The 14,316-nt window shown below is 46.5% G+C and overlaps 1 protein-coding gene across 1 annotated transcript in view; it reads right to left on the reverse strand.

Moving 5' to 3' along the window:
• The window catches only part of LOC143955186 (uncharacterized), a 141,960-nt gene that overhangs the window by 51,982 nt on the left and 75,662 nt on the right, over positions 1 to 14,316 (reverse strand). Inside the window, 1 exon segment of the mRNA XM_077465277.1 lies at positions 9 to 132. Coding sequence (XP_077321403.1) covers positions 9 to 132 — 124 coding nt within the window.

Here is a 14,316-nt window from a genome sequence, read left to right on the forward strand (position 1 = left end):
CCTCTTACCCGGTGATGTGAGGGGCGGCTGATTGTCCATCATGACGTCCTTGTAGAGATCCTTGTGTCCTTCTAAATACTCCCACTCCTCCATGGAGAAATAGACAGTGACATCCTGACACCTTATAGGAACCTGACACACACAATGATACAGTCACCATCCAGACACATCCCTTGTCTGTTACTGGATAATGTCCCAGAATTCCCAGAATCCTCCTCACCTCTCCTGTCAGAAGATCAGTGATCTTGTTGGTGACTTCTAGAATCTTCTTGGCACTGGTTACCTCTGTTGTCAGGCAGTGAGGTGGAGGCACTGTGATGGGTGATGTCCTGTGAAGACGGCTGCTGAATGTTAATGGATCATCAGATATTTTCTTCAATACGCTATAATCCTGTGTAAAGAGAAAAAGTAATAATTATCACTACAGACTTCCCAGAATCCTCCTAATTTTTGCTTGACTTATACAGGACTCTCCTCTCTGTAGATGGATAATAAGCTGAGAATTATCTGGACTGGGAGGAATAATGTCTGCACAAAGTTCTCCCGAGTTCTGACAGCTGAATCTCCATCTTATCTGAATGCGGATCATATGATTGGTTGGGACAAGGATAAATCTGAATTCTATAATTTCACGTGGACAGTTTGGTTCCATTTCTGATACTCTTCAAACTTTGGATCCTTCCATGTCTGATATGGTCTGAGCACTCAATATTCTCCCAACCTTTTGTACTTGTGTTTCTATGACATGTACAGTTTTTTGTTACTTTGTATTGTAACATATGAAAATCCACATAGAAGAGTAAAACAAATATACCAAAATCTTTTATTTTAGGTTTGAAATAACTAGAGAAGAGTTAGAACATCTTTCAAGATATTCTTCTGTGTCCCGGTTGGGGATATTTCCTTATACTTCCTATCCAGCAATTATCTGGTCTACCAAACGAATGACTCTGGATGGACAGTTGGATAAATGGTTCTATATTTAGGATGTATCCGGTCTATAAACCAGAGGCTCTGGATGGACAGTTGGATAAATGGTTCTATATTTAGGATGTATCCGGTCTATAAACCAGAGGCTCTGGATGGACAGTTGGATAAATGGCTCTATATTTAGGATGTATCCGGTCTATAAACCAGAGGCTCTGGATGGACAGTTGGATAACTTGTTCTATATTTAGGATGTATCCGGTCTATAAACCAGAGGCTCTGGATGGGCAGTTGGATAACTTGTTCTATATTTAGGATGTATCCGGTCTATAAACCAGAGGCTCTGGATGGACAGTTGGATAAATGGTTCTATATTTAGGATGTATCCGGTCTATAAACCAGAGGCTCTGGATGGACAGTTGGATAAATGGCTCTATATTTAGGATGTATCCGGTATATAAACCAGAGGCTCTGGATGGACAGTTGGATAAATGGCTCTAAATTTAGGATGCATCTGGTCTAAAAACCAGAGGCTCTGGATGGACAGTTGGATAAATTGTTCTATATTTAGGATGTATCCGGTCTATAAACCAGAGGCTCTGGATGGACAGTTGGATAACTTGTTCTATATTTAGGATGTATCCAGTCTATAAACCAGAGGCTCTGGATGGACAGTTGGATAAATGGCTCTATATTTAGGATGTATCTGGTCTATAAACCAGAGGTTCTGGATGGACAGTTGGATAAATGGTTCTATATTTATGATGTATCCGGTCTATAAACCAGAGGCTCTGGATGGACAGTTGGATAAATGGTTCTATATTTAGGATGTATCTTGTCTATAAACCAGAGGCTCTAGATGGACAGTTGGATAAATGGTTCTATATTTAGGATGTATCTGGTCTATAAACCAGAGGCTCTGGATGGACAGTTGGATAAATTGTTCTATTTTTAGGATGAAAATATTATAACCCTCTATATATGTGTATATCAGAATATAATAGAGATACAAGACATCACAGTGACTATGGAGGAAGAGGACGGACATGACGTGGGGGTTACTGGGTGTAAATATATAATAATATCATATTACGTCCTTTAATAAAAATAAATATGTTCACATCACATTACCTCCTTTGCTGTCAGTTGCAGGAATATCTCCCTCCACTTCCTGTCTGCTGATGACATCACTTCCTGTCGGCACCCACTATTACTTCCTGTCTCCTGCGGTCCACCGGAAATAAGTGAGATCGCCACCTTGCGGAGAAAATGCAAACTGCAACCTCTTTTTTTTAAATACTTTTACAGATCCTTTCTAGTATCACATGCAATTCAAAAGTCAGACAATGAAAAAATATCATAAAAAAATAATTAAAAATGGAAATACAACATTGTTTTGCACAAACTATATCCTTACGTTTTGCCAGTTACGCGGTTCATAGGAAAAAGTTTTTGGCATATACATTTTTTCAGAATTAATTTTTTGTCTTAGCGGGTAAGAAATATCTTGTGTATGGAAATTCGGGATACATAAAAGTATGAATTAAAAATGGAGATATAACATTGTTTAGCAAAAACAATATCCTTAAATTATGCCTTTACAGTGGCTTGAAAAAGTATTCATACCCCTTGAAATTTTCCACATTTTCTTATGTTACAACCAAAAACGTAAATGTATTTTATTGGGATTTTATGTGATGGACCAACACAAAGTGGCACCTAATTGTGAAGTGGAAGGAAAATTATAAATAATTTTCAAACTTTTTGTCAAATAAATATGTGAAAATTGTGGGGGGTACATTTGTATAGCGCCCCCCGGAGTCAATACTTTGTAGAACCGCCTTTCCTTGCAATTACAGCTGTGAGTCGTTTTGGGGATGTCTCTACCAGCTTTGCACAGCTAGAAAGTGAAATTTTTGCCCATTCCTCTATAGAGCCCTGAGGTTAAGTCAGGGAGCTCCTCGTTAAATCCCTTAGCAGGGGTAGCTACCATGGATAAATTGTTAGAGATCCATTGATTTCTCCCTAAGTTTGGCCTTGTTGCACTTTTCTCTTCTGCCACTAGGTGACCAGGCACTTGGTGGTACTAGATATGAGAAGGGCAACCCAAGGTCAGGTTATCGGTATGTGGGTGTCCCAGCCAATGGGTATGGTTTTTCCTTAATCCCTTGGCCTGCTGGGAGTGCCTATATATTCGGGTGAGGTCAGGTTATCTATGTTCTGTGCCACCTTGACTGCAGTCTGAGTCGTCTGCCCCGGGTTGCTAGGCCGGAGATTGGGCCTATTCTGGGGGTATCTGTCTGCAAGGCTGTGTGGGGGCCTATCCAGAAGTAAGAGGGCAGCGCAGGGTTGGGACTGTGGCTTGCAGTCCAACCAAACGTGATGGTTCTGTGGGGCGGAGAACCTGTCAATGGTCGGAGGTAGAAGGGAAGCTGTCGCCACAAAAGGACCAATCACCTTTACCAGGGACCATAGTGAGTAACTGAAGCAGGTACTGGAACCATATTCTCACCAAAGGGTACTGTGGAGAATTAGGAAATTTCAGGCGGTGATCAAGTCAGGGACCCAACCAGCAGAGGAGACGCTTGCAGAGCGGCCTTGTGTGTCAAGCCAGGGACCGAGCCGGTCAGCAGAGGTAAAGCTTGAGGAGTATCTAGAATGCCAAGCTAGGGACCCAGCAGAGAAGCGTGGGTGACGCTAGAGGGGATACCACCACCAACTTTGGAGGAGCTCAAGGGATTCATTGTCAGTGAATCTAGTGAAAGACCAGGAGCTGAGTATTGAGGAACTACAAGGAGCAGTTGTAGTGGAGCTGAAAGAACTGATACATTGAGTTAGGAGCTGTTAAAGGACTGCTACCATAGAAGACAGCAGTCCTGCATGTGAAGAAGTGGCACCTTTCTGAAGCCTTTTCCTGTAGGGCTGTTCTCCTACTGAAGTCTCGGAGTCTGCCAATTGAGTTTGCAACTATCTAAGGGTGTCCTGGCCCTAACCCTCTTTCCCCCAAAATATATAAAAAGGGCTGTCAAAAGAAATAAATCCTCTTTTACATCCAAGAAGTGTCTGGCGCCCAATAACTTTCACCATCTTTGCACCCACTATGTCTCACAACCCACCACATATTGAAGGATGTCACCTATCTTTGGCCTTGGAGGTTCTCATTAGACCAAAAGAGGTAAAAGACCTTGCTACACTTCTTTGCAAAATATCTCAAGCTCTGTCAGATTGGATGGAGAGCGTCTGTGAACAGCAATTTTCAAGTCTTGCCACAGATTCTAGATTGGATTTAGATCTGGACTTTGACTGGGCCATTCTAACACATGAATATGCTTTGATCTAAACCATTCCATTGAAGCTCTGGCTGGATGTTTCGGGTCGTTGCCCTGCTGGAAGGTGAACCTCCGCCCTGGTCTCAAGTCTTTTTCAGACTCCTAACAGGTTTTCTTCTTAGAATGCCCTTTATGGGGCGTGGCCTGAAGCTGCATGGCGTAGGACACATCTAGCGAGAGCTCCGGCTGCATAGTATCCTGCTTATATCCTAGTGGACTGATTTTGACCCCCCTGAGGGCACTTTCTACTGCCTCCCTTCAGTGTACACCCCGTGGGCATGTCGCCGACTAAGAGGGCCCAGAGCGCGATTGCGAAGCTCGGAAAATTCCGGGCGGACGGCCCGGACCTCGTGGAGGAAGATGGCGCCGCATAGGGACCGAGTGAAGATACTCAGTCATCGGATGACACCGCTCGTATCCTGGAGGCTGTTACATTGTGCCAAACTACTCTTACCTCCAGAATTGAGGAGGTTAAGGTCGACATCTCCCTCATCCGTCAGGATCTGCACAAACTGCGGGAACGAGTCGGCGAAACGGAACGCAGAATTGGGCAGGTGGAGGATGACATCCCTCCCCTCCAAGTCACCACTGAACGGCTGCAGCACCAGCTACAGGTCGTACTGAGCAAACAAGATGACATAGAGAATAGGCTGCGCCGGTGTAACCTCCGGTTTGTGGGACTGTCAGAGAGGGCCGAGGGCTCAGACCCCCCCGCGTTCTTGGAGCGCTTGCTCATAGCCACATTTGGAAGAGAGGCCTTCTCCACCACCTTCGCGGTGGAGCGAGCACACCGTTAGACCTCTAAACCCCCGCTGTCTGGAGCCCCTCCCCTTACCTTCATCGCGAAGATGTTGAACTACCGCGACCGGGATGCGGTCTTGCGCCTCACCCGGGAGAAGGGTAACATCCCCTATGAGAACCAGCGTATCGTGGTGTTTCCAGACTTCTCCGCTGAGATCCAACGGAGGAGGGCACAGTTTTCCGAGGTGAAGCGCCGGCTCCGTGCCCAACACTTGGTTTATGCGATGCTGTTCCCTGCTAAGCTACGGATCATTCGAGATGGCAAGGCACATTTCTTTGAGGATCCCAATGCGGTGCTCTCTTGGTTGGATCAGGCCCCTGAAGATGTCCGAGTGTGACCCGCTGCTCTTATGGTGTTTTAACCCGTGTGCCGCCCTCTGCCCTTCGGATGTTGCGGGAGACGTCTGCCGCCTAATATGTGAGTTACCCGTGACTGTTGCCCCCCTGGATTAGAACTATATGGAGGCACTGGCTCCCGGTGTTGACTGTCCATTCGCTGTTATGTGCCCCACGATACTTACCTCTTCCCTCTGCTTATGTTTTCTCTTACTTTCTTACATTTTAGATTTTTCATATTTTGGGTCGGTCCCTTCTTTCCATAGACGTTTATGGCAGCCGGATTCTTGCACCCCGTCCTTTGTTGGTGTTGGATGTTGTACGCCTCCACCTGGCTGTGCAGCACAGTTAACTCTTGTTCGTCCCCCTTGCCGGAGGTGGACGCACCCGGCCTTCATTTCTACTTGTCACCCTGTGCCTTCCATAAAAGTTGTTGTGGCCGGATGCGGGCACCACTGACTGTTCAAGCTGAGTTTCCCTGGCCGGCCTCGGCCCACGAGGAGAAGGACGGTGGCGTGGAGCTTGGGTTGTTTTGCCGGTCCAGAGTAGATACTGTTCTTTTTGCACTGTTTAGTTACTCTATGTCTGTTCTTATCCATATCATAGTGTCTGGCGGCTGCTCAATTGTTATGTGCTCTCTGTATTATTTTATTTGGTGTGGGAGAGATCTCGGGAGGGGGGTAGTGTGGCTGGCTCCCTCTGTTCAGGCGGGTTTATGGGCCTCGATTTTGGGTGACCTACAGTTGAGGCACCGGTTCTGTGTAAAACACCTAGATGGCGATGGGAACCCTTAAATTGGTTACCTGGAATGTGAGGGGACTGGGGACCAGACGGAAACGTGTGGCTGTCCTGTCATGTGTTAAGCAGATGCGTGCAGATATTGTTGTATTGGTTGAAACTCACGTGACGGGCCAGCTACAACTGTCCCTTAAAAGGCCGTGGGTGGGGTGGATGTACCATGCTCCCTACACGAGCAATTCTAGGGGGGTTGCTGTTCTGGTGGCCAGGGGTACTCAGTTCCATCTACACAGCCTGCGATCAGATCGGCAAGGGGGATACCTCTTTTTACATGTCACGGTGGGGGGTCTGGAGTTCCTCCTGCTAGCTTTTTATATACCCCCCCTTTCCAATTTGGGGCCCTTCGGGAGGGGGTCCAATATATGCTGCAGCACCCCGCGTTACCTGCTATATGGTTGGGCGACTTCAATGCGGTGATTGATCCCACCCTGGATAGGGTCACTCAATCTGCTGTGCATTCGCCCCGCCCCTCACTCACTAGATTTGGTAAATTCCTCTCTGAGCTCGCGCTGACGGACACCTGGAGATATAAGCATCCTACTAAAAAGGCGTATTCCTGCTTTACACCGGCACGCAACGCCATGTCCTGTATAGATATGGTCCTGCTCTCCCCTGCCCTGCTCCCGTATTTACGGGATGTGGGTTTTGGAGCCAGGACCCTATCGGATCACTCGCCCTATTGGGTCCGTATTGGACTACCAACTGTCCCCACTGCTCGCCCGTGGAGGCTGAGCCCATTTTGGTTGACGGTCCTTCCTGACCTGGACGCTGTTCAGAGGGAATGGGCCTACTATTTCCAAACCAATGTGCGATCGGTCTCGTTTGGCTCAGTTTGGGAGGCTTTTAAATTGCATGCCCGCACGATTTTGTCAACTCGTATTAGCCGTCACAGGGCCTCCTCGTGTCTGGTTATAAAGCAGGCTGAGGAGACGCTGGGGGAGCTGGAAAGGGAGTTTGTGGCGGATCCCACGCCTTCGAACTCTGCCAAGCTGCGTCTACATTCCAGACTTACGGACCACTTACATTATGAAAAATCTGACAGGACCAAATTCTATAGTAAACAAAAAACCTATGAATATGGAGAGAGGGCGGGGAAGATACTGGCCTACCTGGCCCGAATGGACCATAGCCCTCCTGTGGTTGTTCAGTTGACCTCAGCCACGGGGGAACTATTGTCTGATCCAGTGGAGGTGGCGCGTGAGTTCCGTCGCTTTTACATGGATCTTTATGCTTCGGGAGCTGGTGGCTCTCCGGAGCAGCTGGGTGCCTTGTTGGACGGGGTGGAATTTCCTGTTCTCAAGGACTCTCAGGCTGAGCTCCTTGATGCCCCCATCACCGAGGAATGCATAGCGGAGGCCATGGCGTGCTTGGCACCGGCTAAGGCTCCAGGCTCCGATGGCCTCCCTCGGGAATTTTATTCCCAGTTCCAGGAGGTATTGATCCCTAAACTCCAGATGCTCTATTCCCATATGTTTGCAACCGGATCCCTCCCCCGTACCATGAGCGAGGCCCTGATTATTCTCATCCTGAAACCTGACAAAGACCCCCTTTGCCCCGAATCGTACAGACCGATCTCCCTATTGCAATTGGATATTAAAATATTGGCCAAAATTTTAGCCCTTAGACTTAACAAAGTAATTCTCGATCTTATTCACACAGATCAGACTGGCTTTATGCCCACGAAAAATACAGCGTTTAATCTGTGGAGGCTCTTCATGAATCTACAGGCTCTCCATGATAATTCTGGTGCCAGGGTAGTGGTTAGCCTGGACCCCGCTAAGGCGTTTGATTCAGTGGAGTGGGAGTATTTGTGGGAGTGCCTCCACAGGTTTGGATTTGGCCCTAGATTTGTACGTTGGATTCAGCTTCTTTATCAGACCCCCACTGCTCGTATATTGGTAAATGGTCAGATATCCGACTCCTTTCCACTATCCCGCGGCACGCGTCAGGGTTGCCCTATCTCGCCTATGTTGTATGCGCTGGCTGTGGAGCCTCTGGCTATCGCTTTTAGAGCACACCTTGACATTCGGGGCCTCTGTAGGGGGCGGGTGTCGGAGGTTCTCAGCCTATATGCTGACGACATGCTGTTGTACCTGGAAGATGCTGGCCCCTCATTGACAGCGGCTTTGGAGTTGATCCAGAGATTCGGCAACTTTTCGGGGCTACGGATAAATTGGTCTAAATCCCAAATCCTCCCCATAGATGTGACTGCTCCCACGTCGATGCAAGTGGCGCTTCCCCTTGTGCGGACGGACCGGATCAAGTACTTGGGAATACAGTGCTCCCGCTCCCTTGCGGATTACATCCGTTTGAATATACAGCCACTCTTCCCCATTTTAAAATGTAAGACTCAGGTTTGGTCTAGACTGCCTCTTGGGGTCATGGGACGGTTGGGACTTGTGAAGATGATTCTCCTTCCCAAATTGCTTTATATTTTCTGGCACGCTCCGATATCTATCCCAGCCCATATCTTCTGTGACATGGAATCTATCTTAAACTCCTTTATTTGGGGGTCTTCCAGGCATAAGTTGGCTTGGCAGACTCTCAAATGTCCTGTCCACTTGGGTGGGGCGGCGTTACCGGACCTGGCAGCTTATTACATGGCTTCCCAGCTGTCCCACCTTTACTATATTAACACCTATGATAGGCTCCGTTACTCTACTCTGGTATGTACAGCGATCACGGACGTGGTTGCGCACCCCTTTCAGATCCTATTTTGTAGTCATCGGGGGCTTTCGCGCTCGGAGGCGGGACAACCCATGCTTCTACACCATAGTAGAATTTGGAGTGGGGCGCAGAAATTGACTGCAGCCCCCATCCTGCACGCCCACACGCCTCTGTGGGAGAACCCCTCTCTACCCGAGCTGCTGAAGGTGCCGGATTACAACCTGTGGATATGTAGAGGGATATTATATTTGTCCCAGCTATACGGGGCTCAGGGCATGAAAACGTTTCAGGTGCTTAAGGAGGAATATGACCTTCCCAACCATATGCTGTTCCGCTACCTGCAGGTCCGTCACGCAGCTCAGACCCAGTTTGGGCGCTCCTCTCCACCACTGGAATCCACAGCTTTGGCGGACCTGGTGTTTGGAGATGACTCGAGGAAATTGATTTCTTGTACTTTCTACCAGCTCCTCATTACCCCCCAGGCCACAGCTAGAGCTTACCGGCTGAAGGCGCGCTGGGAGGCTGATGTTGGGAGTATGGAGGATGACCAGTGGAGTGATATTCTAACTGTGTCTAAGGTGGTATCTCCTAAAATGTCGGATAGGCTCACGCACCTCTACATGCTCCATCGCACATATCTTACCCCGGGCCGCCTGTCCAAATTCAAGTTAGACTTTAATCCCACTTGCCCTAGATGTGGTGATGCCAACAGTTCCTTCTACCACCTCATTTGGGCCTGTCCGCCTGTTCAGGGTTTCTGGGAGCAAATAGTTAAGCTCCTGCATGACCATATGGGCTCCCCCCTCACATTATGCCCGCGGCAGTGTATCCTTGGTCTTCTTCCTCTTCCTGAGGAGGACAAACACTTTAGGACGTTTTTACAGGAGGTCCTCTTCACTGCTCGGATGCAGATAGCCTTGTTGTGGCTCAGGCCTACTTCCCCTACGATCCAGCAGTGGAAGAGGGCTGTGAACAGTGTTTTACCGTATAAAAAAGCAATCTATGCCAACCGTGGGTGCCCAGAGAAATTTTGTAAAGTGTGGGATAGGTGGATGGGGAGCACACATAGCTGCTCAAGCTGAAGCGCAGGTGCCACACCGTAGTAGAGCCCGACCTCCCCCCTTAGGCACTTTCTGTGCCCTTGCCTCTTGGGGTATTTGTTCTCGAACACACCTGCATATGATGTTAGTATGTGCGGCAGTTAGTATGTTTCGCTTTTGTATGTCAGACATAGGATGTGTATTTTATTATTCTACGCATATATTGGTGCTTGTTGCACTAGTGTTTGTGCATATGTATGATGACATTCTTGTTTATATGCTCAATAAACTTTGTTTTGGTTAAAAAAAAGAATACCCTTTATTTGGCTCCATCCATCTTATCATCAACTCTGACGAGCTTCCCTGTCCCTGCTGAAGAAAAGCATCCCCTCCACATGATGCTGCCACCACCATGTTTCACGGTGGGGATGGTGTGTTTAGGGTGATTTGCAGTTTCAGTTTTTTGCCACACATAGCATTTTGTTTTTAGGCCAAAAAGTTCAATTTTGGTCTCATCTGACCAGAGCACCTTCTTCCACATGTTTTATGTGTCCCCCACATGGCTTCTCAGACTGCTAATGGAACTTTTTATGGATTTCTTTCAACAATAGCTTTCTTTTTGCCACTTTTCCATAAAGACCAGATTTGTGGAGAGCACCACTAATAGTTGTCCTGTGGACAGATTCTCCCCCCTGGGCTGTGGATCTCTGCAGTTCCTCCAGAGTTACCATGGGCCTCTTGGCTTCTTCTCCGATGAATGCTCTCCTTTCCTAGCCTGTCAGTTTAGGTGGACGGCCATGTCTTGGTAGGTTTGCAGTTGTGCCATACTCTTTCTATTTTCGGATGATGGATTGAACAGAGCTCCAGGAGATGTTCAAAGTTTGGGATATTTATTATAAGCTAACACTGCTTTAAACTTCTCCAGAACTTTATCCCTGACCTGTCTGGTGTGTTCCTTGGCCTTTCATGATGCTGTTTGCTCACGAAAGTTCTCTAACAAATCTCTGAGGGCTTCACAGAACAGCTGTATTTATACTGAGATTAAATTACACACAGGTGGGCTCTATTTACTAATTAGGTGACCTCTGAAGGCAATTGGTTCCATTAGATTTTAATTATGGGTATAAGCCCCTGTACACACGGTTGGACATTCTGCCAACCAAATCCGTTGGATTTTGTCCGACGGATTGTGTCCGAAACTGTTGCATACACACGGTCGGACCAAGTTGTCGGAAAATCCGATCATTCAGAACGTGATGACGTTATTTCGTTACGACGGGACTACGTTCAGGCTAGTAGCCAATAGCTTTGGTGTAGGAATTTGATCTGAGCATGCGTGGCACTTTGTCCGATCGGAATTCTCTACACATGATCGGAGTATGTCCGATCGGACCAGTTTGTCGGAAAATATTTCCAACAAGTTGGAAAATTGGGTCCGACGGATATTCCGACGGAATCAGTCCGATGCAGACCACACACAGTCGGATTATCCGACAACACGGTCTGATAGGACACATTCCGACGGATTCTCCGACCATGTGTACAAGGGCTTAAGAGTATAGGGGGCTGAATACAAAAGCACACCACACTGTTCAGATTTGTAAAAAAATTGAAAACCATTTATCATTTTCCTTCCACTTTACAATTATGTGCTACTTTGTGTTGGTCTATCACAGAAAATTCCAATAAAACACATTTACGTTTTTGGTTGTAATATGACAAAATGTGGAAAATTTCAAGGGGTATGAATACTTTTTTAAGGCACTGTATATGTACTGTGGGCAGGTATGAACTAGTTTAAGATTTTTTTTTTTTTTTTATGGAAAAAGACTGTGTGCAGAGACGGGTTTGTAGGGATTATGGGAACCCTTTCTAATGAATACAGGAGGTATGTAGGGTTGGGAGCCTCCCTAGAGGACTAAGGGGAACCCTCACAGGAGGTGTGCAGAGTTGCCAGGTGGTGTGCAATATGGCGGACGCCCTTCATAATGTGCACATGTGTGCACAGACAGGATGCCGGCTTTCCACTGAAACTGATACAATGTTGGTGTGTGGTAGATCTAAGGAATTGATTGGCTATTTTTTTTCCCAACAATTTTCTACAGATAAAAAAGGGGACTTCAGTGTCCTAAGAGAGAGCTGCTGGAAATGCTGGACTGGACCCAGCTGGGTCGGGGGGTTATTCGGGATTCCCTGAGGGACTGGGAACCTGAGGACTATGAATCTTGGACTTGCTGCCTTTAAGGATCTTTAAGGATCTTCACCAAACATAGACTATGTGGACTCTGCTACCTCTTGTGAATTATTTGCTAGACTTGTGCACAACGGAAAATTTTGTTTAGTTTCGGGTCGTTGTCATTCGTAAAATACATCATTTCGTTCTGTTATATTCGTTATGTTACGTTAATACGTTTTCGGATAATTCGTTATTATTCGTAGAGTGTCGAATTCATTTGTTCGTATTCGTTGACATTCGCTATTTATGTATGTATAGACATTCGTGATAATGATTCTTCGTAGTTTGGAAAGTCGTTTGTTTATTGAATCTTTTAACACACACAATGACAACGTCTCTTCTCCTCGGCTCAAATACAATACAACACACTTCTAACTCAGTTCTCAGGAATGCACTTTGCCAGTAATCCATCCTCCGGCACAAAATTAATTAGCTGATTGGACTATAAGATTTACTTTGAGCTGACCTTTTGTTTCATTAGATCTTTAAAGAATTACCGAATCATGTCGAATTAATTCAAATTAATTCGTTATATTTCTTTCGTATTCGTTGTAATTCGTTAAGATGCAAAATTCGGCCGAATTTCGATTTGTTACGAAATGAATTGCACAAGCCTATTATTTGCCAACCACGGACACTCGCCTCTAAAGGACGATAGACTCTGTTGTTGTTAAGGTACCTTATGAGCCCTAAAGCACTTTGTACAGCAATTCATGTGAGAAGTTGCCTTACAAGAACTGTTCCTGTATGTTGCCTTTCTTCAGTAAAGTTATCATTAATCGTTTAATGCCTGGTCTGAAGTGCCTCTCTTAAGTGGTATATTGCATGGTACATCTAAAGAACAGGGCTTGTAACCTGGGGAACTTTAGGTTAGAAGAAATATAGTATATTTTAGTGTATTTTGCTGTCTAGTTTAGGCTATATCACCATTGCTAGGGACATCTGTACATGTAGAGTTTCGTAAGCAATCAACCAGCCAGAGAATGGGTGACTTGGTGTAAGATGATGGTTACTCTGGTAGTGAAGGGGCATTGTGCTCAACACTTTTCAATAGCAGCAAGTTCACTGCAGTTTGGAATTGCACTAGCAGCACAGAGTTCCTAGGGACCTAGCCTGGGATGTCATGAGCGAAAGGTGTAGATGGGCCCCTGGGAGAGAGAAGCAAGCATGTAGTTATGGAGTGAGGTTAATATCCCATATTTATTGGTAACTGTGGATAAGTTACTGGGAGAGGGGTAACAGGAAATGGTGAGTTGGATGCTGGTGCAGGCTCTGCGGTACTGAATCCTAAATGCTGCACACAGAGGAGTTTATGCTCTCTAACTGTAGTAGTGTCTGTAGTGCTTAGTGTTAACAGTAAAGCCAGTTGCCTCAGGTTGTTAGAGGGTTAATTGTGTTCTCTTCTAAGTCTGGAGTTGTGCTTTCATGCTGATTTCCCATGATAGCAAACACTTGCCTAGAATCTAGGCTATTAGTGAGTATGGTTCTCGTGTCCACCATTAGGGCATCTAAGCCTCACCCACACCGGGATTTACAGGGATGGTGGGATAGGGTAACCAGATGTCTCCAGCTTCAAGAGGCTGACCCCAGATAAAATGTGTCCCCAATATTGTCCCATTTTAGAAAACAGCATCAACACACGTGGCTGTGCGTAAACCTACCTAGGAACTATTGCTGTTCTCTCATTGGTTTCTGGAGAAGGGAAGGGAGTGGTCCATGCATTAGCCTCCAGCTTCTCCCAGCCACCACGCCCAGGGTAAGACCTCAACATGCCAAACAAAAGAAAAAAGGTGTGGATGTTATGAACAGTATTATAGGATAAAGGGCTCAAAATGACAAGGCCAGGGCCATCCGGCCTGGGAGTTAGAGATGGCACACCATGGTCTGTGGTTTATGACCAGCATTGAATAAATAAACAGCCTGATGGAAAACTAGGCTCAAGGAGAAGCAGACAACCCCGATGGGAAAAAGCAACGTTGTCATCCCTTGGGCACATCCTGGAAACGTTGTGCTTGAAGGGAACGTAATGCTTGAGAAGAGCATTGGGATAGGCGTGAAGGCTGATATGATCTGCAGGGGGGTTGGGATGATCTTGGGCGGGCTGATGAAAATGCCACCTCCCTTTGGGTGGAAGGAACATCCAGCTGCAGGTCTTGAAAGTGTCGCCTCAGTTCAGGTATAG

Source organism: Lithobates pipiens, unplaced genomic scaffold (genome assembly GCF_037356315.1).
Source record: "Lithobates pipiens isolate NorthernLeopardFrog02 unplaced genomic scaffold, aLitPip1_a1.2 Scaffold_35, whole genome shotgun sequence".
NCBI classification, from domain to species: domain Eukaryota; kingdom Metazoa; phylum Chordata; class Amphibia; order Anura; family Ranidae; genus Lithobates; species Lithobates pipiens.